This window comes from Strix aluco, chromosome Z (genome assembly GCF_031877795.1).
Source record: "Strix aluco isolate bStrAlu1 chromosome Z, bStrAlu1.hap1, whole genome shotgun sequence".
NCBI lineage: Eukaryota > Metazoa > Chordata > Aves > Strigiformes > Strigidae > Strix > Strix aluco.
This window is the reverse complement of record NC_133971.1, coordinates 61,690,180-61,713,185: the sequence shown is the minus strand read 5'-3', so window position 1 is coordinate 61,713,185 and position 23,006 is coordinate 61,690,180. Positions and strand designations below refer to the sequence as shown.

At 46.9% G+C, this 23,006-nt stretch overlaps 1 protein-coding gene across 6 annotated transcripts in view; it reads left to right on the top strand.

Moving 5' to 3' along the window:
- Positions 1-23,006, top strand: part of PSD3 (pleckstrin and Sec7 domain containing 3) — a 111,585-nt gene that overhangs the window by 13,066 nt on the left and 75,513 nt on the right. For all 6 annotated transcript variants that reach the window (XM_074811915.1, XM_074811914.1, XM_074811913.1 and 3 more), the window contains 2 exons: positions 13,634-14,705; positions 16,123-16,515. In XM_074811915.1, coding sequence (XP_074668016.1) covers positions 13,634-14,705; positions 16,123-16,515 — 1,465 coding nt within the window. The remainder of the gene's footprint in view (positions 1-13,633; positions 14,706-16,122; positions 16,516-23,006) is intronic.

The following is a 23,006-nucleotide window of genomic DNA, read 5'->3' as shown; positions in this document are numbered from 1 at the left end:
AAGCCACTCAGGAAAGTTTCGCAGAAGCTGCTCCCTAATGACCCCATGAGGGCTCGCTCGCTGTGCTACACCACCCTTCCCTGGACCACAGTGCAAACACCAGACCAAAGCAGCCTGCTGGTTTGGCCCTAGAAAATGACAACAGCTCCCTGTCTTATGCCCTCCCCTTTCTCTTTGGCTCACCTGGGCTACCTTGATGTGATAGCAGGGACTTGTGTGCCAGAGGCACGTTGGCAGAGGGAGTCCCAGCACTTCTCTGCAGCAGAGTCATTTCAGCCACGTTTTTTGCAATTGCACATGCTGAAACATGGCCATCTCTGCCTGGAGGTCCTTCCAGGAATGCCCTTCGTGGTCTGCATGCTGCTCTTCCTGTAGCTAGAGGTAAATAAGATTTTAATTTAGATACTTGAGGTGGTACCTGAATGGCTCTGTCCTCTGTAGTTAGTAATTCAAGAAATCCAGGTGCAGTACCTAATGTTATGCCTAAGGATCAGTCTTGTTTCTGTTCTTTTCTTGTAAGTACAGGGCGTTTTCTACCTTTTCACATCCCAAGCTTAGAAGAAAATAAATGTAGTTACTATACCTAATTCTCTTGCCTTGTTGTAATTATCAACAATCCCTGCCCTCTTTGCAAAAGTATTTCCTCAGGCTGTTCTCTTTACACCTTGATCCTTGCTAATTGCAAACTTTCTGGAATGTCACTTTTAATTAAAGAAGACTCCCTTCTTGCCAGAGAAGGGCAGCAATTTGTACAGAAACAAGCTGTGCAGGCTCCTCCACTTCAGTAAGAAAAGGAAAGGGAAAAAAAGAAAGCAAGAAAAAAAAAAGCAGAACTGATATCTGGAAAGTGAGTAAACAGTTTCTCCCTGGATTTTCTGAAGTTTGGTCTTTCACTTGGGAAATCCTAATTGCAGAGTCAGGGGGCAAAAAACCAAAACAACCAAAATATCCTCATTTAGGAATTTTAAAAACTTTTACAAATTGCCACAAAATGTGTATAGGATTATTACATGAATCACAATGACCTCATTTCTTGTTTGGAGAGGCACAATGTGAAAGCACTGTCAGCAGGCATTAGTACATTTCCAGAGATTGGCATTAAATAAAGTACGCTGTGTCTAATAAATCCAAGTGAATCTATTGTTATTATTAACCAAAACAATTATCAAATGTGATGGGCATTCTGAGCTGACTGAGAACTGAGCCCTAAAATGAAGGGCAGCAAAGAATAAGCCAGATACACTGGCTTATGTGTGTATTTTCCTGTATTTTTCCTGTGCTGCTTCTTGCCTTGTTTCTGAATCTCCTATTCCTTTATTAATCAGAAACTACCATTAGGGGCTAACAATTAATGAAATGGGAGTGACTTCAGGGGAGAGTTTCCAAATATTTAACTGTGGCTAACACATAACATTTGTGAATTGTACCCAAAAACTGAGTGACATTGTGCCTACCCAGACTGGCTTCATGCTGTACAGACAAATGCATCCTTCTCCTCCAGGAAGGTGTTTGACTGCAGTGGATAAATGAGAGTGGTGCTGCCCCTTCTACATTTTTTCTTCAAGTGAGCAGGTTTTAACTGCTTATTAACTGGAGATGGATGAGGATGGGGCGACTGAGGGCACAGTAGTACAAACCCAGGGCTCTGTGCATCAAATCCTGGCTTCCTTTGGTTTGATATATGTCAAATGTGTCATGACATATGTTTTGGGGGGAAGCGACTATGCCTGAAGGTCTCTCTGTCCTTCTCTGTGTTAATTGGGGGGGGAAAAAACACCACCAAAAATCCAAACCAACCTGCTACTTTTGAAAGTTGCCTTTAAAAGAAAGAAGGCGTGCTTTTCGTGGGTCAAAGTATAAAAGATTTCAAGCAAGCAAGTGATGGGGGCAGGGCCAGGAGAGGTACTGGTGTTTAAACTTGATCGAGAGAACAGCTTGTCACCGTCAGCAGTAAAGCTGAACTTTAATTTATCTAACCCAAAGCAGTTCACCTGTGCCTTGGCTGGGCTCAGAAACTGAGAAGATAACATGTAAGCTGCTGAACAGCTTAGTTACTTCTGCATCCCAGTTTATTCTTTCCCTTTCAACCACAACTATATTACTGAGAAGCCCTGCTGGATCTTGTTGAGGGTATGAATTTTTTAATTGGGTACTAAAATACTTGCATTGGACAAGCCAGTTCACAAAAAAGGAATAATAATTGGGGGTGACTAGCAATCACTTCTGTTGGCTTAGATGGGAGATGGCAGACTTTGTTAATAAGCTGCTGTGCTGATTTTTACCTTACAGGTTGAAGCTTGTGGTCATTTTCACAGGTGAAAAGAGGGGAAAAAAAGAGTTAGATGCCTGTAGAAGAGGTGTTCATCAATGACACTCAAATGCTAATAAAGCTGCCACATTAGAAACACTGCCTCCTCATTTCTTTCCTTTGCTGTCCTCAGTCTGTTTTTATCTGGGATATCTGTGATCGCTGAGCTCTCCTCTCCCTCTCCCTCCTCTCCCTCTCCCTCTCCCCCTCCCCCTCCCTCTCCCTCTCCCTCTCCCTCTCCGCTGCCTATCCTCCTGCCCTGGATGGATCATCAGAGCAGAAGCCGGTCCAGGCCCCCAGGACCCTCATCGTATCAGGAAGGAGCTCAGGGCCGTATGTCTCCCTGCAAAGCCCTGCTTGTGGGAGCGAGGAGGATACACCACGTGTGGTCATGTGCCCCTGAGCCGCCTGGCCGCCTTCCTCAGCAAAATCCCAGTCTTCTGCCTTCCAGCAAAAGAAAATGTTTTTTAAACACTGAATTTGGTTGGGTTAGACAAGACGTCTTCTCTGCCTTGTTGACATAAAGGTGCTTGTTGTATATGGAAACATACCCTTCTCTGGAACTGGCCATGGAAATGGTGATCTCTATTGACCAGCATTACCTTGAGGCTTGGGCACACTACAGAGTACTGATTTTTATGAGTTTGCAGTTAATACATATAAATAACAAACATTTTTAAAAATTCCTGACAACATGACTTAGTCCTAAAAACTGCTTCCTTGGGGAAAAAAGAGGGGGATGCTACAAAATAATTGCTTAAGTAAACATGAAAGCCAAGTATCCCATAATTTCTGTTATATGAGAAAATAAATCCAAGACAGTTGTTAGGAAGAAAATAGCTTCTTAAGACTCTTACGGCCTTTTCTCTGATGCTTCTAGGAGGAGAAGGCTTTCACCCCTCCTGTGTAACAGAGGGTTTAATCTCATCCTTCACAAAAAAGCCCTGTACAAATAGTCCCTGGGTTGCTATACAAATCTAGTCTTTCCCAACAGCTGCTCAAAGAAGCTTGTTTTTGAATTTCTGGTGAAACAAATAGCTTTTTGGAAGGCCTGTCACTTGCTGTTTTGTGTACAGTGAGGTGTCATGAGGCAACTGAGCTCATTTAACAACTTGCTTCTGCCAAAAGGGATGGTCCCAGCCGCACGCTGCCACGGATTGTCTCATGATAGTTCTTGTGCTCATCAGTTTTCTTAGCGAACTCAAGCCAGCAAAAACTGAGTAATAAAAAAACCCAAAACAATGCAAAAAAAAAATTCTAAAAAAAAGGTTTACTTCCTGACAATGTGTGCTGAATCACCTCTGCAAGGGGTCAAACAGTGCCAGAGCTGACACATGAAAAAAACCAAAATCCATACTTTAACCCACGCAACATATGCATTCCTGAACCTGAATCATGGAAATTATTGCTTTTACTGTAGAATTTCTTTCACTTGTTTCAGGAGCAAAGGAAGCAAACAATGGCTGCTTTTTTTTTTCCAAGCAAAGCCTTTTCACGGTTCTATGATTCTGATTTAAACATCCTTAAGAAAATAACCGAGTAACTTTTTGTATAATGAGTATCACAAACTTACTAGGTTGTCCTTTGCTCTTCTGCCTTGCTTGCTTTCTCTTGTGTTGCTTCAAGTCATGTGTGTCTAGCTCTGCTGCATCCTCCTTACGCTGCATGGATGTGACACCTTCCTGATCCTCACTCTAAAAACTGCCCTTGGACCACAGTCACTCACATGTTGCATCATTCTCACAGTAGCACAGATTGCTGACTGTAGTCTTGCCCAGTGCTTCAACTGCATCGCTTTCCATTTTGATGCATCACCCTTTGTCATATTTTCATCTTTTGCCCTTTCCATCTCCAGGCAGTCCTGAAAGTCCGGGCTCCCTGGTCTGGTATCTTCCTCTGCAGCTTGGCTTTCCAGAAAGGGTGCAAACCTGCATTTTCTGAGGGTTGAAGGACTGCCTGATTTTCAAATTCATTTTGCTTAATTACGGTGGACAGAGTCTGTGAGGATAGGTATGATGTCAGATGTGTATTTAAGGGTATGTCCTGCAACATTCACCAAGGACACAAGGCTGGAAAGCTCAGACCTGTGGTGCCCCACCCCACTTAATTAAAATCCATGGTCCTGTTGTGCCTGCTTGTCTCTATCAGGTTTTTGTTTGTTTGTTTCTGGTGTCCCACGGCATTTTGTGAACACACTGAAGACCCGCAGGAGTTCTTAAATAGTAGTGTGTAATCCATACATTTTTTTCATAGATATCTCTCATATGTGGTGTTGCTGGATGGCAATGATGTAAAGAGAAGGTTAACATTTTAGCTTTAAGTCTCCAGAGGTACTGTATTAAAAGATACTTTTCCAGTTGAGTTTGTGAGCACTAGAAAGTGATTACTTTTCTAGCACCAGCATGTTGACCCACCATGCTGATTGCTCCACTTCCACTCCAAGGTGGAGTAAACCCCTTCTTGTAAGGTGATTTTGAACAACTGCTTGGATGTTCTGAGGAGCAGCAAGCTCTTACAGTGCTGCCAGAAGAGTACATCTGACATATGCGCATATGGAAAAATTAAATGCTGGTGAAGGAGGACAGGTTGCACTGTGCTCTGCATCTCGGCTGCATAAGGTGGAGCTGTCCTTCCGTCTTTCCCTTTGAATGAAATCCCACTTTCCAGGGCTGGGCAAAGCCAGGGCACGCTCCACAGCCATCAGGTGTAGTGTGATGGATGTCTGGGTTTCCATTCCCAGGGAAAGGAAAACTAAAGGGGTGTGAGGCATTATGCTAAGTCCCTTGCTCCACAGGAGGAAATTGGATGTCTTGTGACCTGCACTTGAAAGCTGGATAGTTCAAGTTATCATAACCTACGGCTGCAGGGAGGAGATTACCACATCCTTGACTTGGTAAACAATGGAATTGTTTGAAGGCCAAGGGTTTAGTGCAAATAATCCTTAAAACATGGGCTGTTTGTTTATTGTTTTTCAAAGGTGCAGAATTAAACACTCAGAAGTTAGGAAATGACAGAGTTAAGGCAGTAATTACCTCCCTGTCTGTGGGCTGTCAGCCAATGCTGAGAGCTATGCTGATTGAGTGCACAAATATATGGGGTCCTGATGATGCTGGCAGCCCATTGGTGGTGTCTGGCCACTTCAAATGCTCTGAGCACACATGTCACACGCTGAGCTCTGCTGAAGCTGGCAGGGCCTAGAAACACTTTCCCAGAGGCAGTTGGGCCAACCCTTCAGTCAGGCAGACAGAGAATGATGCATCCAGGTCAGTGGGCACAACCAGAGAGGCTCAGCCAGCTGACTTGTCTGGCTCTAGGCAGGTATGGTGAGGCACAGTTGCATTTTTGCTTGTCACCATGGGCTCCTCTCCTTCACTTCAGTCCCGTCACCTGGTGAGACAGGCAGCACACCAACACAAGCCCTCTATCGTGCTGTACCCTCAATTCATCTCTGAAGCTCTGTGAAGAAAAAGATGGATGTTATCCTGCACTGGAGATGGCTTGATAATGAACATGGAGAAGGCGTTTAATTAAAATTATGTGGGTAGGTGCAGTTCTGGCCCAGTATTGCACTGAAAACCTGTAACACAGGGTACAGCAAGTATTTTTCCTGTTTGCAGTTCATTGCTTTAACAAGTGCCTTCTGCTCTAGACCCCTGTGTTGTTTATTTATCTCTGTCCAGCTTCCTGAGGAATGGAATCTCATTCACCGTTCAAGCTTGCTGAAAAGTTACCCTGAAATGTCCAGCTGCACCTCTAGCAGCACGTACTCGGAGCCTGGGAGATGCACATGTCCCTCTGTGCCCTATTTTTGTTTTAGCTGGGCGCATACCTCGATACCCAGCTCCTGGGGTGCTTTGAGGACTGCTTAGCAAGCTTTCTCTTGGCCTGGCTAATTGGTCCTGAGACGTGAAATGCAGTAAAGGACATCCTTTTCTGCGGAAGTGCCTAGTTTCTTCAGCAGCTGTTGCAAAGATCCAGAGTTTCTGAGGTCTGTGAGTAGCAGTGTAAGGTTTTTAAGCTATTGTTCTTTGCTCAGAGTCTGGCAATATATTTTTTATCTGAAGAGATCTTTCTATTTGTAGGACTTTTGGAGGGTTTTAAATAGATTCTTTAAAAAGACAGCATTTTAAACATGTGACATTAAGTACAAGTGGTTTCAGAGAGGCTGTAAAGTCTTTGACATGCTGCAAGTGTCAAAGCAGCTGTGGGCTGCCACTGCTCCAGAAGTTTGCTCTTTCAGCTGAAGGCTCTTAGGGAGCATTTAAAGTAATTCTTGCTATCACTCTGTGTATCTACACTTGGAAATTCACCTGCTAGCCACTTTCCTTCTAAATCACATCAGTGGAAAAATAAAAAAAATCATAGTCTTTTTGGATCTGTCTTTTGAATTTTGGGTTTAAGATTTCCAAACATTAGTCTTAAGCCAAAACTTGGAGACTCTCGCAGCCACATCATTCCAGGGGGTAGGGCTTTAAAGAAGAAAAATGCATTAAATATAGTAAGATTCACCAGCACTTTCACATCAGGATAAGGAGCCTAAATACTCCCTTTGTATTCCCTCCTGTTCCTGCTCATGCTAGCAGCTGTTTCACTCTACCCCGTTGCTTTCTAGGGTAATGGCTCTTGGGACCTAGCTATCTCACTGACCATCTGTGGCCCATACAGCAATTTGTAGTGGATAATCCCTCACACTAAAGCCTCTCAGCATGTGCTGCATATTAGTTTTGGACTTTGTCTTGTTCTGAGCTCACTGTAGGCCTATGAGCTGCCAAGGTGCCATGCTTCCCACAGCTGGGGGAAAGGTGCGGGACTCTCTGGAAAACTCTTAGTTCTGTGTAGTTGGGGTTATGCAACTGTTCCCAAACCCTGTTTACCACTGGGAAATAGTTAAAATCTGAGGGGAAAAGAATACACAACTGAGTCACAGCATTGCTTACCTAAGGCTTTCCGCAGGAGCAGGATTAGAAGCTTTGCTATTGTAAAAAAACCACACACACACTCAGACAGACAGTGACACAGGTATTCTACTTGCTGTTTGGTTTCTTTATGGATAGGATTTACATTCTTAACCTAGCAGCTTTTCTCACTCTCTGTTTTTCAAGCTGTGACAACTCGGGCATCATATCACCACCAGACTCCAGGTACTGGGACTTGGCTAGCAGAGAGATTTGTGATGAATTTACCTAGTCTGGACATGGCTGTCCAGTGGCAGACTGAAGGTTCACCTAACACAGTCCAAAAAACCCAGAATTAGGGAACTATGCAGGAGCAGCAGTGAGCAGTACTTCTCTGATAACCTCTTCCATTGTGCAGTAAGCTGTGTGTTGTGGGATTTCCTGAGCGACACTCTGCCCCGAGTGCTTGCAAGGGGATTGATTACTTTCTTCCCTGAACAGGTCACTCTAATTTCTGGGTAACCCTGAGCCACCAGCTGCCGCACCGTAGCTTGGCTGTTCAAGCACGGTGAGTGCAAGGCACACGCTGCCTGTGCGTGCTACTGGGTCTGTGTGAAACCTGCTGCTGCAGCAGGGACCCCCTCTGCTTGTCTCTTTGGGGTGAAGGATCTCAGCCAACATGGTCGCTTTTTCTGCATAGGCTCTGCCATATCTCTGGTCCCCTCCACGTTCCCTGTGTGTTTGCTAAGGCTGAAGAGGCATTTAACCAGGGCTTATTTTCTAGGCAACTCTCCCCTACCTCTTCTCTCTGTTCCCCCCTCCGCTTTCACTCAGCTTTCTTGTTTCCACCAACTTGTTTTTACATAATACTGATGTAACTTCGTAAGGGTGAAGGCCTGACTCCACTTCCCCGGGGCAAGCAAACTGCCCAAAAGCCTGGAGTGGCTGCAAGCTGCAGAAAACCCTGAGCCCAGTCTGGCGCGGACGTTTGCAGCCCAGTTACAAAAGCACGGTGCTTGCATTATGCTAATCCTCTGGCTTTGACTAACGAAGGACCTCCGCTGGCCAGGCAGCACCTATCGAAGCACAGAGAATGACATCATTTGGAAAAAGGGCTGCTGCACAAGGCTGCCAGTGATTGTGCAGAATCCCTCCTCTCTCATAGGGGGAGGCTGCTCTGTCTTGGCGTGTGCAGGAACTGCTCTATAAATCAGAATAGTTTTAGTTGCCACAGAAGTTGTAACTCGAGGAAGTGCAGGACGAGGAGACATGTGTGACCCCCCTCTCTGGAAGACTGCAATAATGATATAATGCCATAAATCCTGCGATTTTTTTGTTAAGTTCTGTCACCTAGAGATTTGTTTCCTCTCAACTCATGCATTGTTTTTATTTGCCCTAATTTGCCTTTTACAAATAATGGCAAGAAATGCTGGTACCAAGAAAGCATAACTGGTGTGATGCTGCATGCAGGCTTACCATGTGCTGTTTGTGATCAGCATAAGAAGCTGCAGAGAAATAAAAGGCAAGATGACTGGGCTGCTTTGTGAAACCTTTCAGCTCAGTAATGCCGAAACGCTGTCAGGCACCCCGCGCTCTGAATCCAGCACACGATTCTCAGCATCGCCATTCTGCCCGTTTCTTCCCTTACGGACATGGTTATAATAAACCGCAGCTAAGCACAGGCGTCTCCCTGGCATACCGTCAGGCAGCCTTGCTGGAGGAAATTTTTTTTCCCCCCTGCAAGCTGCCAAGGTGGACTCCTTAGCTCCTGCGATAGACTGAATGAGACTGCAGTTCCCCCATCAGTTTCATAATACTCAGAAAGCATCCATTTACATCATTGTGTGCAGTGCAGGGCAGAAGCTGCCAGGAAATTTGAAACTATTTTGATTCCCGTTGACTAGAACAGCAGCAATTGAATTAGCTGATACCGCTGTAGATAAACTGATGATCTGTGCATTTCATTTCTTTGACCAATGGGTAACTGCTGGAGCTACAGTAACCTCTGTGAGTAAGGAGACTGTTCAAGCAAATATATCTAATTTCTCGAGCTGGCTTTATATATATATATATATATACTGTATAGAGAGAGACACTCACACCATTCTTTTGTAAAATGTACCTGTAAACAAAATGTCTGCCTATGCTTATAACTTGTGTTTTGCTTCCTAGAATTTCCTTTTATTATGCTGTAGACAAGCTTGCTTGACATGGAATGGTTATTTACCTATGAAATATATCTGTGCCTGATTTAAGTCATGAATTCTTTCAACGTCTAGTCATCAGAAAGTCTGCCAACTGCTGTTAGGTTATATTTGCCCGGTCTCAGTTTTCTAGCCACTTACCCCCTTTCTATTTTAGCTTTTTATCTGTTTATTTTTTTTTCTTTGTTGAAAGAAGCCACCTTCAATGCAAAGTAGAAATTGGTGTTACCTGAGAGTGTGTGTCCTTTCTTTGTTTGTTTGGTGATGGGTATTTTTTTTCCCTGCTCTTCTTCAGTGCGGTCCTTAAATTTTGTTGTTGCCTTTCTAGCCTTGTTTGTAATGCAGTCATATTGGGGGATGGGGTTGGACAGGATATACCAGTAGCTGCAGCAAGACATGATGCTGTGGTGGTGGATGGGAATAAGGGAGGAGTTTCTCTTAAAGAGCTCAAGCTCCTCTAGGCACTGGTACCTGAAGTAGCTCTCTGAGCAAAGGGACAGGCTTTGCACCTTTTAGGAGTGGGGGACAACTGGTGGTGGTTTACCACAAGAAGTAGAGAGCTTGGCAGTCACGTGTATGGTGGTACCTAAAGTAGTGGGGACACACTGCAGCTTTGGTGCCATATGTGTATTTTTTTAAATCAGGCAGCAAATAAGGCAATGTTCCTGCAGGGTGCTGCGAAGGCTTGAATCCTGCTGACTTATGCTCACATACAGTAGCAGCAGCAGTCCTTCCAGAGCAGGGCTGCTGGTGCCTCACTGTAGAAAAGACCTTAAATTTCTACCGTGAAAGTGCTCCTCTCTTGTCCAGGTGAAACACAGCTTGCAAGCATGGCAGAGAGGAGTACCTGTGTGCATGCTTCCTCCTCCTGCACATCTCTCTGTGCCCATATATGCATGTTTGTGCTCTGTATGTGTACCTCTCCTGGAGTTTGCTGGGCTTGCCAGAGCATCAGGTTTGCTTGGGATGAAGTTCAGGAGGAGAAGTAAGTCTGAAACTTGCTCGGGATTGCTTAGTGCCATCAGCAAGTGGCTGTCGGTGGCAGGTGGGGACATGGCAGCAGTACATTTAGCATTCACCCCAGAAATAAGGCCACCTCTGTTTCTGTCATGTCAGTCCAGAAGCTAAGATAGCATTTAGCAGAGATGAGCCTGGCCCCTTGGCAGGGTCTGTGTGCAGTGCCTTTTCAGGGCTTGGCTTCCAGCACACACTGGCTGCATCCCAGCCCCACAGGGGGGCCAGGGGGTCAATGCTCCAGGCTTCCTTCCAGTGAGGTGGGGGTGCATGGGTTGGAGGGAGATGCAGGGAATCCCAGCTCCTGGGGCACTATGCATTGCCTTTCTTCGGGATGTGGCCAGAGCATGAGCCTCAGGCGGTGGCATGGCCAAGCACTGCCCTTCAGTGCTGGGGGCATGAGGCAATCCCAGCTGGGACACCTCCTGCTTGCAGGTCTGCAAACCGAGAGTTGCTATAGGTGAAGCTGTGTCTACTGAGAAGGGTTTACATTAGCATCTATAGTGATGGGCTTCCTATTGGCAGTTCTTCTCTCTTAAACAGTCCTATCTCTGGACACATGCTGACAGAGCAGCAAGCGCTAATGCTGCTGTGTTAAAGCAGACCAGGGCTGCAGGGTGGGGAGTCAGGGCCTTTTGCTGGCTTGGGCTAGTCCTGGTGCAGGTGTAGGGACATTACAGCCACACCGCATTGTTCTCATCCATGAGTCTGTGGTGGTGTTTCCCAGTGGCAACCTGGTGCCTGTGCCAGGAAGTGGGTAGGCTTGGGGTGCACTCAAGCACTGTGTGGCTGAATTGTATGCAAAGGGGACTGTTTTTCTGGGGCTTCGGACATGCAGAAAAAGCACCATGCTTGGAAATGCTCACATGGGGCACTCTTCTTCAGATTCTTCCAGTGCACCCACACCTGTGTGTTGGAAACCCTGCTGTGAAGGCAGGCTGGTGATGCAGAAGTGGGCAAGAGCATCCATACTCCTCACAGATCCCTGGGAACTTGCAGTAGAGAAAAGGTCCCTGCTTTGTCCAGTCACTGTCCTCAACAGAAACCAAGTCATGTAGGTGAAACCTGACCCACTGAAGTTTTATTATGGAGTAATTAAATCAACAGCATGGAGATACCTAGAGAACCTACTGGGGAAGAGACAGTGGTTTGGCATGGTGCGAGTGACAGAATCACAGAATTGTCTAGGTTGGAAAAGACCTTGAAGATCATCTAGTCCAACCATTAACCCAACACTGACAGTTCCCAACTACACCATATCCCTCAGCGCTATGTCAACCCGACCCTTAAATACCTCCAGGGATGGGGACTCCACCACGTCCCTGGGCAGCCCATTCCAACGCCTAACAACCCGTTCTGTAAAGAAATGCTTCCTAATATCCAGTCTAAACCTTCCATGACACAACTTGAGGTCATTACCTCTTGTCCTATCACTTACTACTTGGTTAAAGAGACTCATCCCCAGCTCTCTGCAACCTCCTGTCAGGTAGTTGTAGAGGGCGATGAGGTCTCCCCTCAGCCTCCTCTTCTCCACACTAAACAACCCCAGTTCCCTCAGCCACTCCTCGTACGACATGTGCTCCAGACCCTTCACCAGCTTTGTTGCCCTTCTCTGGACACGCTCGGGCAATTCAATGTCCTTTTTGTAGTGAGGGGCCCAAAACTGAACACAGGAATCGAGGTGCGGCCTCACCAGTGCTGAGTACAGGGATAAGATCCCTTCCATGTCCCTGCTGGCCACGCTATTGCTGATACAAGCCAGGGTGCCATTGGCCTTCTTGGCCACCTGGGCACACTGCTGGCTCATGTTCAGCTGGCTGTCAGTCAACACCCCCAGGTCCCTCTCTGACTGGCAGCTCTCCAGCCACTCCTCCCCAAGCCTGTAGCGCTGCTGGGGTTGTTGTGGCCAAAGTGCAGAAGTCTGTCACTTTGATCCTGCAGCACGCGCAGTGTGCCGGATTTACCCTGTAGCTAGGTATACTAGATAGTGAGCTGGCAGGTGTGAGCTGCTTCTCATCTTTATGAACCACAGGCGGATAGATAGCCCCATTAGTGCAGTGCTGAGCTCTCATTAAATTATCCTCCCTTTCACCTTCAACTCAGCCTATCATTAACCACAGCTACACGGCTTCCCCCTCAGAAATGGCTTGTGTCCAGCCTGCTAGGAGTGGAGATGGGGATCAGTTTGCAATGCAATGCCTAGAGATGCACCTCGAGCAGGGCAGAGTGTCTGAATGCAAGTTGGTGTCTGGTTTCAGAGCTGTCACCCCTGACATTTTTCACAGTAGGTGTTTGGATCTGGCCCCCCCATTGTTTGTTTTAAAGCACTGTTATACTCCAGGCCAGTTTTTTCCATAAGGGTGCAGCGAATGCAGCTGTTGCCATTTTTTGTTTTCAAAAGCTCCGTTCCTCCTTGGGGTAGTATAAGGTGGCCAAATATCTGTCATTGTGTCATCCATGAGGTCCCTCTGAGGACAGCTGGTTCTCTGTTACCCCACAACAATGGGAGCCACTGGGTGCTTGGCGCTTGGAAGATGGGACCATTTGTTTTCACTCCTGCTTTGTTTAGATCAGTTGGAAAAGCAGCACGGGGAGGGGTAGGTGGATTTGCTGCAACAGAAAATGTGAACTGCTCGGTATGCGTACATCACAGCAACCTGAGTTGTTACCTGAGTTGTTAGGGCTGGCAGAAGGTTGAATTGCTCATTAACTGCTTTGTAATTTAGCTAATTGGTTTTGTCAAGGCTGTAGAATAAATGGGGAGTAACTGATTATCTTTCCAGTGTTTCATCTTTACGAGTGAAAATGGCCCAAAACCTTTTTTTTAAAAAAATAAAACCAAGGTGTATGCGCATGCTGTGGATGGATGTCAAACGCCTGAATATCTGTTTTCTTCAGCCTTTGCGCCTGGCCTGTGGCCTCAGACTGTTTGTGGGCCACTGGGACCCTTTCTAAAGTGTAGCAGACATTTCTGGCATTCACCCCTTGGCAGTGCACACTCCCAAAGTAGGGCTGCCCAAAAACTCCTGTATGAAAGGACCAGCTCTGGATAACTGCAGTGTGACAGTATGCAGAAATGAGTTAAACTGAACAGTGTTTTCCCTGCAGAGGAGAGCATAGTTAACTCTGTTAGAAGAGGGCTGGGAAGGAAGGCCAGACTTTTTACTTATGCATGCAGTAGATAGACCCACTCTTTTTTTTTTTTTTTGCAGGTAGTGGCCATGGAAGCAGCACTTTGCTCCCTCATACCATCATCAATGAATTTCCAGAGTACGGCACTGTAGAGCCAAGCAGAGACGTGCGAAGGGCTTCATTGCCGTGCGCAGCAGAGCCTGTGACACGCAGTCCAGAAAGACGGGACAGTCACCACCCGGTATCTGGCAGGCCACTTCCTCAGCGTGCAACTCCTGCAGACAATTTGAGACCTGACACTGGGGCAGCGCAGCTGCATGGCCCAGAACGTTTGCAACTTGCGAGTAACTTGCCAGAGATTACAAAAAGCTCTGGAGGGTTGGAAGCAACAAAGGTGCAAGAGAGAACAAATACTTCTCTTGATTCAGAGACCCAAATGGAAAAAAAGAGCGTTACTGGCAGCCAGAATGTGAAGGCAGCCAGAGAACCAGTTCCAGCAGGCCGAGAAAAACCCTCAGACATGCCTCTTCCATCTGAACGAACAGCTGAGGAAAAAATGCATTTGATCATAGAGAAAGATCTGGCTGCAATATGGACTGGAGAAAAGCAGTCCGAGTCCTTGCAAGCCATCAGTAATAAAGCTGAGGAGGTCCACATAGCGCAGGAGACAAGCTGTCATAGACCATCTGTGACAAACCTGGAAGCAGCCAGCAGAGTGGAGGGGTGGGCGCATTTTGAGGAGTTTTCAGCGTACAGTCAAGGCAAAATGCAAATGGGTCCTGAGAGGAGGCTCTCTAAAGAGGCAGCTGTGAGCAAACATGTAGAATTTCAAGGGGTGGAGATTTTATGGCTGCAAAAAGCCGAGGAGCAGAGAAGGAAGAAGCACTCGCTGCTGGAGACTGTGTCTGTGGAGAGGAAGGCGTTCCCCAAAACGTCCAGCTACCCTGCACCACTGATGGTCTCCCCAGGCTTGGTCTCCTTGCTGGACAGTGCTTGGAGTGAGGCCTGTGACGACCCAAGGCTGGGACCCACTGCCTCTGGAGCCACTCCTCTAGCGCTGCTCAATGAAAGTGGGCAGGATGAAGTTTTTGTGAAGGACAAGAACAACCGTGACGAGGAGGAGACAGCTGTACTAGCCAGAGGCCAGGGCAGGTGAGATGGTGCTTGGTGGGGTGCAGGGGGCAGGCGCGGTTTCTCTCATCCCAAGTACGTGGCTTCTGCTTACCCCTTTAGGAGTTAATGGCAAACAGTGAATGTTTGCAGGCTGCCTGTGGCGTGGTGGCAATGGTAGCAGTTTGTGCCTGGTGGTGGTGTCTAGTGCATGAAGTTGAGGCTGAAACCTGTCCACACCCCATTGCTGAAGTTTGAAATCTGTGTCAGGTTTGGAAATAAGATGTCTCTTACTGTTTGTAGAGTAACAGCTGTATGACAAAGCATCTGTAGCAGGTGTAGTTGGTATCTGGACATGGCATGTTACTAAATATAAGCAGCATGCAGGCCTGGCCATATGCGCCTGGCCAGATTTTCTGGTTTCAGACAGAGTTCGTGCAAGAACAGTGCGAGCACCTCTGAGAAGTTGGATAATAAAGACATTTCACCTGGAGCCTTGTGTGTTATAAGAGGGTAAATGCTGTAATGTGCTTTCTATATAATCTACCTACCTGTGTTTATATAATTTTAGCTATATATATTGTAAAAATTGTGTGCTGCTTTTTACAAGAGCATCCCAATTTGCTCACTTTTCTTTCCTGATGCACATCTCTGACAAAGCAAAGGGTCCCACCGGCACACTCTGAGCAAACCGTGCCCACTCTTACCTGGTGGGGTTTTTGCTGCTGAAACAGCAGGATCTCTGCAAGGCTCCTGCCTCTGCACCTTGGGATCCATAGAGTTTTGCTTTGGCTAGCGTGTGGGATTGCTCGGGTGGGCAGCTTTGACACTGGGCACGTGCCATGAGAAGCTGCGCATTGTTTGGTGCAGCAGAGAAGACAACTCTCTGCAGGGGGATGCTACACCCTCCCCTGTGCATCTGCAAGCAGGCCAAGTTTTTCTCCTTCAAATCTCGTTCTTCTGGCTCCAGGTTTTTAATTGCATTTGCTTCCCTTTGCGTTTTGGAGGGATTTCCTCGAGCCTTTTGCCGAAGATCCCAGCCCTAGGACTGAAGAGCCAGCAAACTGTCCTCTGGAGGCAGAGGCTCCATCTGGGTGCATATCTCTGACCTGTGCAGCCTCTGGTATGGGAGTGGTGCTAGCTGCGACCTTACGCATTTGTGAGTGCTCTTCTCCTTTGCACATAAGCAGCTGATGTTATCTGTTAGACAATATTAGGCTTTCCCCCCACCCCCCTCTTTACCCAGAAGATTGTTTCTTTTTATGTCACCAGAGAGGGAGATGGTGCCAGTCATGAACGGAGGTGTTGCAAGGAGAAACTAGCATTTTACCCACAGTGTCCTCTCCTGCACCAAGCCACATTTGACCTTTCTGTTTGCAAAGGTGCAAGGCGAGGAGGTTCACTCAGAGGTCTAAACCTTGTGCCATAGCTGAAACGAGCTGTTCTGATTCATTTTCAGGATGATGGAGGAGGGGGAAGCAGCCACAGGAGGATATGAAGATGTCCTTGGGCAGAGGCACTCCGATGTCTCCACTGATCTGTACAGCTCACAGTTCGAAAACATCCTAGACAATGCATCTTTATACTACAGCGCAGAGTCGCTGGAGACATTGTACTCAGAGCCCGATAGCTACTTCAGCTTTGAGATGCCACTCACTCCCATGATCCAGCAGCGCATGAAGGAGGGCAGCCAGTTTTTAGATCGGACGTCAGCCTTGGGGCAGCCTGATGTCCTGCAGCTTTCCCCTGATGGGGAGGTGAAGGCCTGCAGTGAAGGCATCGCCAATGGCTTAAGGGATGTAAGTGAAACATTCTTCAGAGGAGACGTAACGGAAGTCCCTCGTTTGGAAAGGTAAAAGCAGCGGGTGGGCTTTCTGTGTGCCTGCTGATTTTTCCCTGCTGTCTGTTTACTTCAGTGACTGTTGCAGAGTGTAGTTTTGCCTCTTTCAACACTGCATTTTTTCTACACAGAACACTTTCCAGTGTAACAGAGTGAGCTGCGGGAGAGAACTGAGTAATCCAAAACTGCTGTTCATTTGAAAAGTGCAAATATACTTTCTGAAAGTTTTGTAGGTGATACAAGGCTGGCTACTGTTGTCGCATCTCTGTGACCTGTCCCTTGAGGAGTTACAGGTGAACCTTGTTCAGCCTCAGTGATACCTGAATTTGTTAGCAGCAGTTTTAGGAACAGCAACACCTTGTGCACGTGGATGAGTTGTCCAAGTGCAGTTCGTGATTTGGGTGTTAAAGGTGTGTCTCTGGGCATAGCTTTTCCTCTCTTGAAGTCAGTAGGAGTTTTGCTGTTTACTTCAGTTGGGACAAGGTTTTGCTCCTAATTCATGGGATTAGAGACTGTTAGCTGCTTCTTTCATCTGTGCACTAGTTACTGATTGAGAGAGGAGGGAGCATTGCAAAAATGTTAATAATTTCTGTTTAGGTAAAGGGAGAGATAAGAAAACCTATTAAAAGAAGACTCATGTGAGAAGCAAAAACTAGGCTAAGTGTTCAGAAAATACTGTGATAGTTGTAGAAACTTAGTCTATGAGCAAACTTTCCTCCTTGTGTGTTGTCAAAGAGGGTGGGGAGAGTGAAAGGCAGCAACAGGCAAAGTGGGGGGTTGAGTCAAAAGCAGTAATCCGCGGAGGGGTGAGGGACCTTGTCAGTGACAAAGGTGCCTCGGGTCTCCATCCTCCAGGGACAGAACATTATCTAAGAGTCCTTAGACTACTCCCTTAGATGGGACTAACCTACTCTGAGCTTTCCTGGGAGTCAGTTGCGGGAGGGCTTCTACCTGTTCTATTTCTTTAGTGCTAGTGTGAAAGTTAAGTCCTTTGAGGAGAAGTAGTTTTGCTAACTTTATGGATTAAGGTACAGTTTGCCCTTAAAAGAACAGGCAGAAGGACTTAGCAGTTTAGAATGTTTTTTCCATCAGTCCTACTGGAAAAAAGGTGTTTAAATCTTGTAGGGCCCTGAGCTGCTTGGTGCCGATAGGCAGTGAGTGACTGCTAATCTGCTACAACCAGTAGGTAGCCGGAAACTGAGGTCAGTCCTGACACTTACAGCTCCTTACTTGTACTGAAACCAGAGATTGCCGTAAGACTGGGCAATCGAGGACAAGCAGTACATGTAGACCCTGATTCTGTTACCCCATAGGTGCAGCATCTGGTATCTAAAAAGTATTGTCAAGTAAGGTCCACCCTGGCTCATCAAGACAGAAGTTCACCACTAAGACAAGGTGTGCTTAGATAATGCTTAGACAGTTTAGGTGCATGCCTAGTGTGGATTTCCTTAGGAGTTGATTTTAGTTTACATTTGTAGCCATAGTGATAAACCAACAGAGGATTTTAAAATTCTTCTTTTTCCCCCTTAATTAAAAAAAAAAAAAAAATTGTCCCCGACAGTGGGTTTGTTAGGAAGCTCTGATGTTGTAGTCTGGAGGGCTCTTTAGGGACGAGCCCTGTTTAGGGGCTCACTCTGTTAAGGTAGGTGCCAGTACAGAGTGTAGCTGCAGCAGTACAGCCAGCCATGAATGTACCCACCTCTGGACAATAACCATATTAAACACCCCCCCCATGATATTCCAGTATCATGTTGTATTGCACCAGGGTACAGGTGACTGATAGATTGTGTATGCTATATTGTTGGAGGCAGCAACAAATCATGGTGTTACAGTGTGTGGGTGAGGAGCACTGTGTGCATGCTGGGGTCTGCATGGGATTTATTCACAGAGGGATCAGGATGGTGTGTCACTGTGATACTCAGGTTAACCAGAAATAGTCGCCTGAGCCATGGGTACTATTTCTAAGAGTTTCCATGCGTGGTTGTATTGCCTGAAGCAATCCCAGATTTGTTTTTTCACCCGAAAGCCCACGTGTATGGTAAGTGAGCGGTAGCCACTGTAGCAAGGCACCTTCGTGCCTTCTGCTGCGTGTCCTTGTTCGCTGTAGTGCCGCACACCCGTGGCTGCGTTGGGGCGGTGGTTCCCCGCGCCAGCCTGGCGCTGCAGAGCATCGAGGGCACCCGCCGAAGTGCTGCAGCTCTGCCGGGGGACGCGGTGGGGACGGCCCGCACCCCGCTCCGCCCGGCCCAGGCCGCGCTCGAGGCCCTGCATCCCGCAGCCGCCGGCCGGAGCTCAGGCGGCAGCTTCGCTGCGATACAGCGCGGAGCCACCGGAGGTCCCTGTGCCCGCTGCGGAGCCGCGGCTCCCCCTTGCAGCTCCCCTGCCCACCCTCGGGCGTGCGGTCCCGGGGAGCGGTGCAGGCAGGAGAGCAGTAGAGGACCCCGTCCTGTAGGCAGGTATGGGGCCTCCGCGTGTGAACAGTGGCAAGTGCAAAGCCAAGCGGGGGAATTTGGGGCGCGGAGGGCTTGGGAGCAAAGCAGTGCGACGTTGCAGGGCGGCACAACAAGAAGCATAACCACCCCTTTTCCAGAAACCGCACTGCGAACCCAAGCAAACAAAAACTGAAATCAAAACCTTAACAGTTCCCTGTGCTGTAGTGCTTCAGTGACATGAAAAAATATGTGGGGGAGTGCATGGGGAGAGAGTACACTTCCATGTACCAGTACTAATTTATGGGGGAACAGAGTGTGAAATACTAGCAGTTCTTCACGGTCCGGTACAGAAGGGGAGGGTGGATGCGAGATCAAAGAGTTAATGGTTTACACCTGGAAATTGAAAGCCGTGTGCCAATTAGGAAAGGAGGAGCCGGTGCTCCCCAAGGCCATGCCCTCCTCATAGCAGGTAGCTGAGTACCACAGCACCTTCTACATCTCTCTGGAGGGACCCTGAGTGTAACTGATATGCGGACCCTAGATGGCGTGAGGTTTTAATGCGTAACGGCAAGGAAGGGTAGTTCTGTAATGAATAAGCGGGAGGGTAACATCCTTCTCTGCTCTTAGGAAATCGCTGGCTCTGGGAGGGGTCAGCTCTGGTATGTGAAGGCCAGTCACATGCCTTCAGAATTGAAAAAAAAAAGGAGGAAAAAAAGTAAATTATTAGAGGCTTGTAGGCTGCAAGTTCCTGTGGGCTCCTGGGTGTGTGGATGTTTCATCCCTGCTGTCCTCCCTATCAGCTGCTGGCCGTGATTAAACGCAGTAAGTCCTGGGAAGAACCCTGTGAGGTATCCACTCTGACAGCCACCTGCCATGCTTCCTTAGGCCAGGGGCATGTCAGCTCGCCCCTGGCTTTTCCTGCAGGACAAGTTGGCTTGCTTTTGCAAATTGTCCTTTCCTAGCACAGCTTAGGTGCACTTTGTGTCTCACCAGTGGAGGAGGGATGCTTGGGGGAGAAGGGCATGCAGCTTTTCTTCCTTTGGGAACGGTTCCAACTCTTGGTGTCTTTTGGGGGGCTTAATCTCTTTCTTAGGTATGTAATGATCATCCCTTTGGGTGAAGAACAAATTTCTGCAGCTGAAGTAGCCTTAAGTTTCCCCAGGTGGGTGTGAGAGAACTAGGGGAGGTGGGGGAGTGTGTGAGGTTTCAGAGCTGAGGAGCAGCCTTGCTGGGCACCATGGGGTCCCCATGAAATGTGCTGAGCCACAGGTTGCTAGTGTAATGAAGCTTTGCCGTGGCAATAAAGATACTGCATTTGGGCTGCATTGGGTCCCCTTCCCCCCGTGTTATCCCTGCAGGGCATGCAGTCCCTGCTGTCACACCTGCACCCCAGGTACTATGTTTCCCCCTTCTCGTGCCAGTCCATTGTGTTGAGACAGAGTAAGGTTCAGCCCTAGCATATGGAAGTTTAGTCTTACTTGCAGAGGCAATAAGGAAGACTGTTTGCAAGGTGCTACCCAGACGTCAAGCCTGAGTTTGCATTGCCTGAACTTAGTGTAATCATTTACAGCAAATCAGAGTAGGAGGAAGGGGATGTATTTCCAAAGCAGTAAGATATACCTGAGGGAAAAGTGAGTACTCTTTGCTATGTATACAGTGAGCATCGGTGTGTCTAGAAGTGAAGTATAACATTTTCTTAGTGATCATTTCTTTTGAACTTTCAGACTTTAAAGACAGAATTTATTTTAAACTTTCTTTTTTCTGCATTATTTATAGCAGACTTCCCATTCCCTCTTCCCTTGTGTGCTACAGTCAGAACGAGAAATTAAAAAAGCCCAAAAAACTTCAGGCATTTCTTTTCCTGAGTTGTCTTAGAAGGTGTGGCCTCTGTTGGTAGAACATCGCCCAAGATTTTTCTAAATCAGGAGAGAAAAAAAAAAAAATCTGCATTGCAGCTCCTAATCCTCAAAAATGCTAAATATTTGCCACCTGCCATCATCTTCAAAGAACTGCTGGTGCTCAGCAAATTTTGCAAGTCCTGGTTTTGTGGTTTTTTTTTTCCCCCTAGAGATGCAAACACAGATTTAGTCACATATGTATTATTTTGTAATTCAAGGGGGGGAAAAAACAAACTCTCTAAAGCAATCTGGCGGTTCTCAGAATAAATGCACAAGAATGTAGACTGCATCTCCCAATGGCTGCCAGGTTACTCTTAGTTTGGGCCTCTCATAGTAGTGCCCATAGTTGTTTTCTTTCTTCTTTGTATGGGTCATTTCCAGTAGTTTCTTAGTTGGCACTCTGCTTATTCCTTCTTTGAGACAATAAACTTTACTGGCAAATAAACCTGTTTTGATCCCTTTCTCCAGGTTGATTCCCTAAGTTTCCTCCCAGTTTATCAGTATCCTGCATGCCAGCTATACTTCTGGTTTTCAGTTCACACTCTGTTGTTTGGGTTTTTTTTTTGTCCAAGGTAGCTTGTATTTGATTTTCAGTGTAGGTATGAGACTCAGTACTTACATACCTAACACATAACCTTCATTCATTCATTTTATTAGTCTGTCCAACAGCAGTCTGGTAGAACTTTTTTTCCCCTTGAAGACTTACTTTTTGACCTGGTTGAATTTTTTCATTTGGCATGAAATCTGCTGAGATCCCTGTGTTCCCAAGCAGGCGTTTTTTGGCCTTCAGACATGTCTCAGCTGCTTACAGCCTCTGGGACCTAGGAGAGCTAGGACTGTCAGAAGGTAGTACTTTGTATTTGCTGCCATTCATATGCCCAGGATAAGGAAGGTTATTCAGAGGATGCCGCTGATGGTAGTCCTAGAAGAGTGAATGTGTCCAAAGCATGTGCAGCACGGGAGGAAGCAAACACATGCTAGAGCCCATTTGCCTGCACATGGGCTACTACAGCTGTCAGTTGTTGAGCCCCTATTAAGCACAATATGCTGGCATGGATATGTTAAATCCAGGGATAGATGAAGTGGCACAATCTGCAGGTGAATTTCTGAAACTGGTAGCATTTTTGCAACTGAGGATTTGCCCCTTTATTGCACAGTTTAGTAACTTCAAAAATGTTAAGCCGCACTGATTCCCTATAGGAAGGTGACATTGCTTTATCAAGGCTCTGGAAACACAGCATGTGAGTTTGCCTTTGCTCTGGCTAATGAGGTGCTTGCAACACCAGTTTAGTGACAGTTTGTAAAACTGCTTTTAGTTCCTAAATAAACTTGTTTTAGGGGAAAAAGGGCTGCTGACTTCTCCCCTCTTCGGTTCCCAGCCTCATCTGAAAATAAAACAAACAAAACAAAAATCCAGGAGCTGACAGAGACAGAAAAGAAAACAAAAAAAAAAAAGGGGGGGAGCAGCTGATCGGTTTGCTGCACAAAGTGCCTCAGTATAAAGCTGTCAGCAGCTCAGCTTCTAAGCTGGCATCTGTTGGCATATCTCCATTAAAGTCAAAGCCATTTAGGTCAGGAAGCCTTCATTCACTGAAATCGAGGCATCTCTGTGAGCTCTGAGTTGGTCCCAGAGTGCAGCCTGCCGTCTCATCCATTAGCCAGGACTGTCTGCCAGTCAAGCCCCACTCCACGTTATTGAGTGTTAACTCTCTTCCTCTGTCTGTCTGTTGGGATAGAGAGAGGCAGAGCCTGGTGGCTGGCAGGGCAGTGTAGAGGCACGTATAGCTTCGGATGTGATGCAGAGGCACTGGTGGAGAAGAACAGGGCACGTATCATGCAGACTCCTTGCTAACACAGCTGGGTGAGCTGGGGGTTGGTTGGTGGTTGTTCTTTCTTTATTGTGGAACTCTTTTATTATTTTTATTATATTATTATTAACTATTCTTTTTGATGACAGGCAGTTCATTTTGCTGCATGGTTGCAACGTAAAGCTCCTATGCGATACTGCTGCTAGCGCTGAAACACTCCATCTGCACATCTGCAAGGAAGCCTTAACACCCATATTTTTATGCTTCTGTTTGCTCACTGCCAGGGAGGACCACCTGGACCAGCTGCCTGTTAATAGGCACTCCCTGGAGCAGTCTCCAAACAGTTAAACCAAGCCCAAGTGATG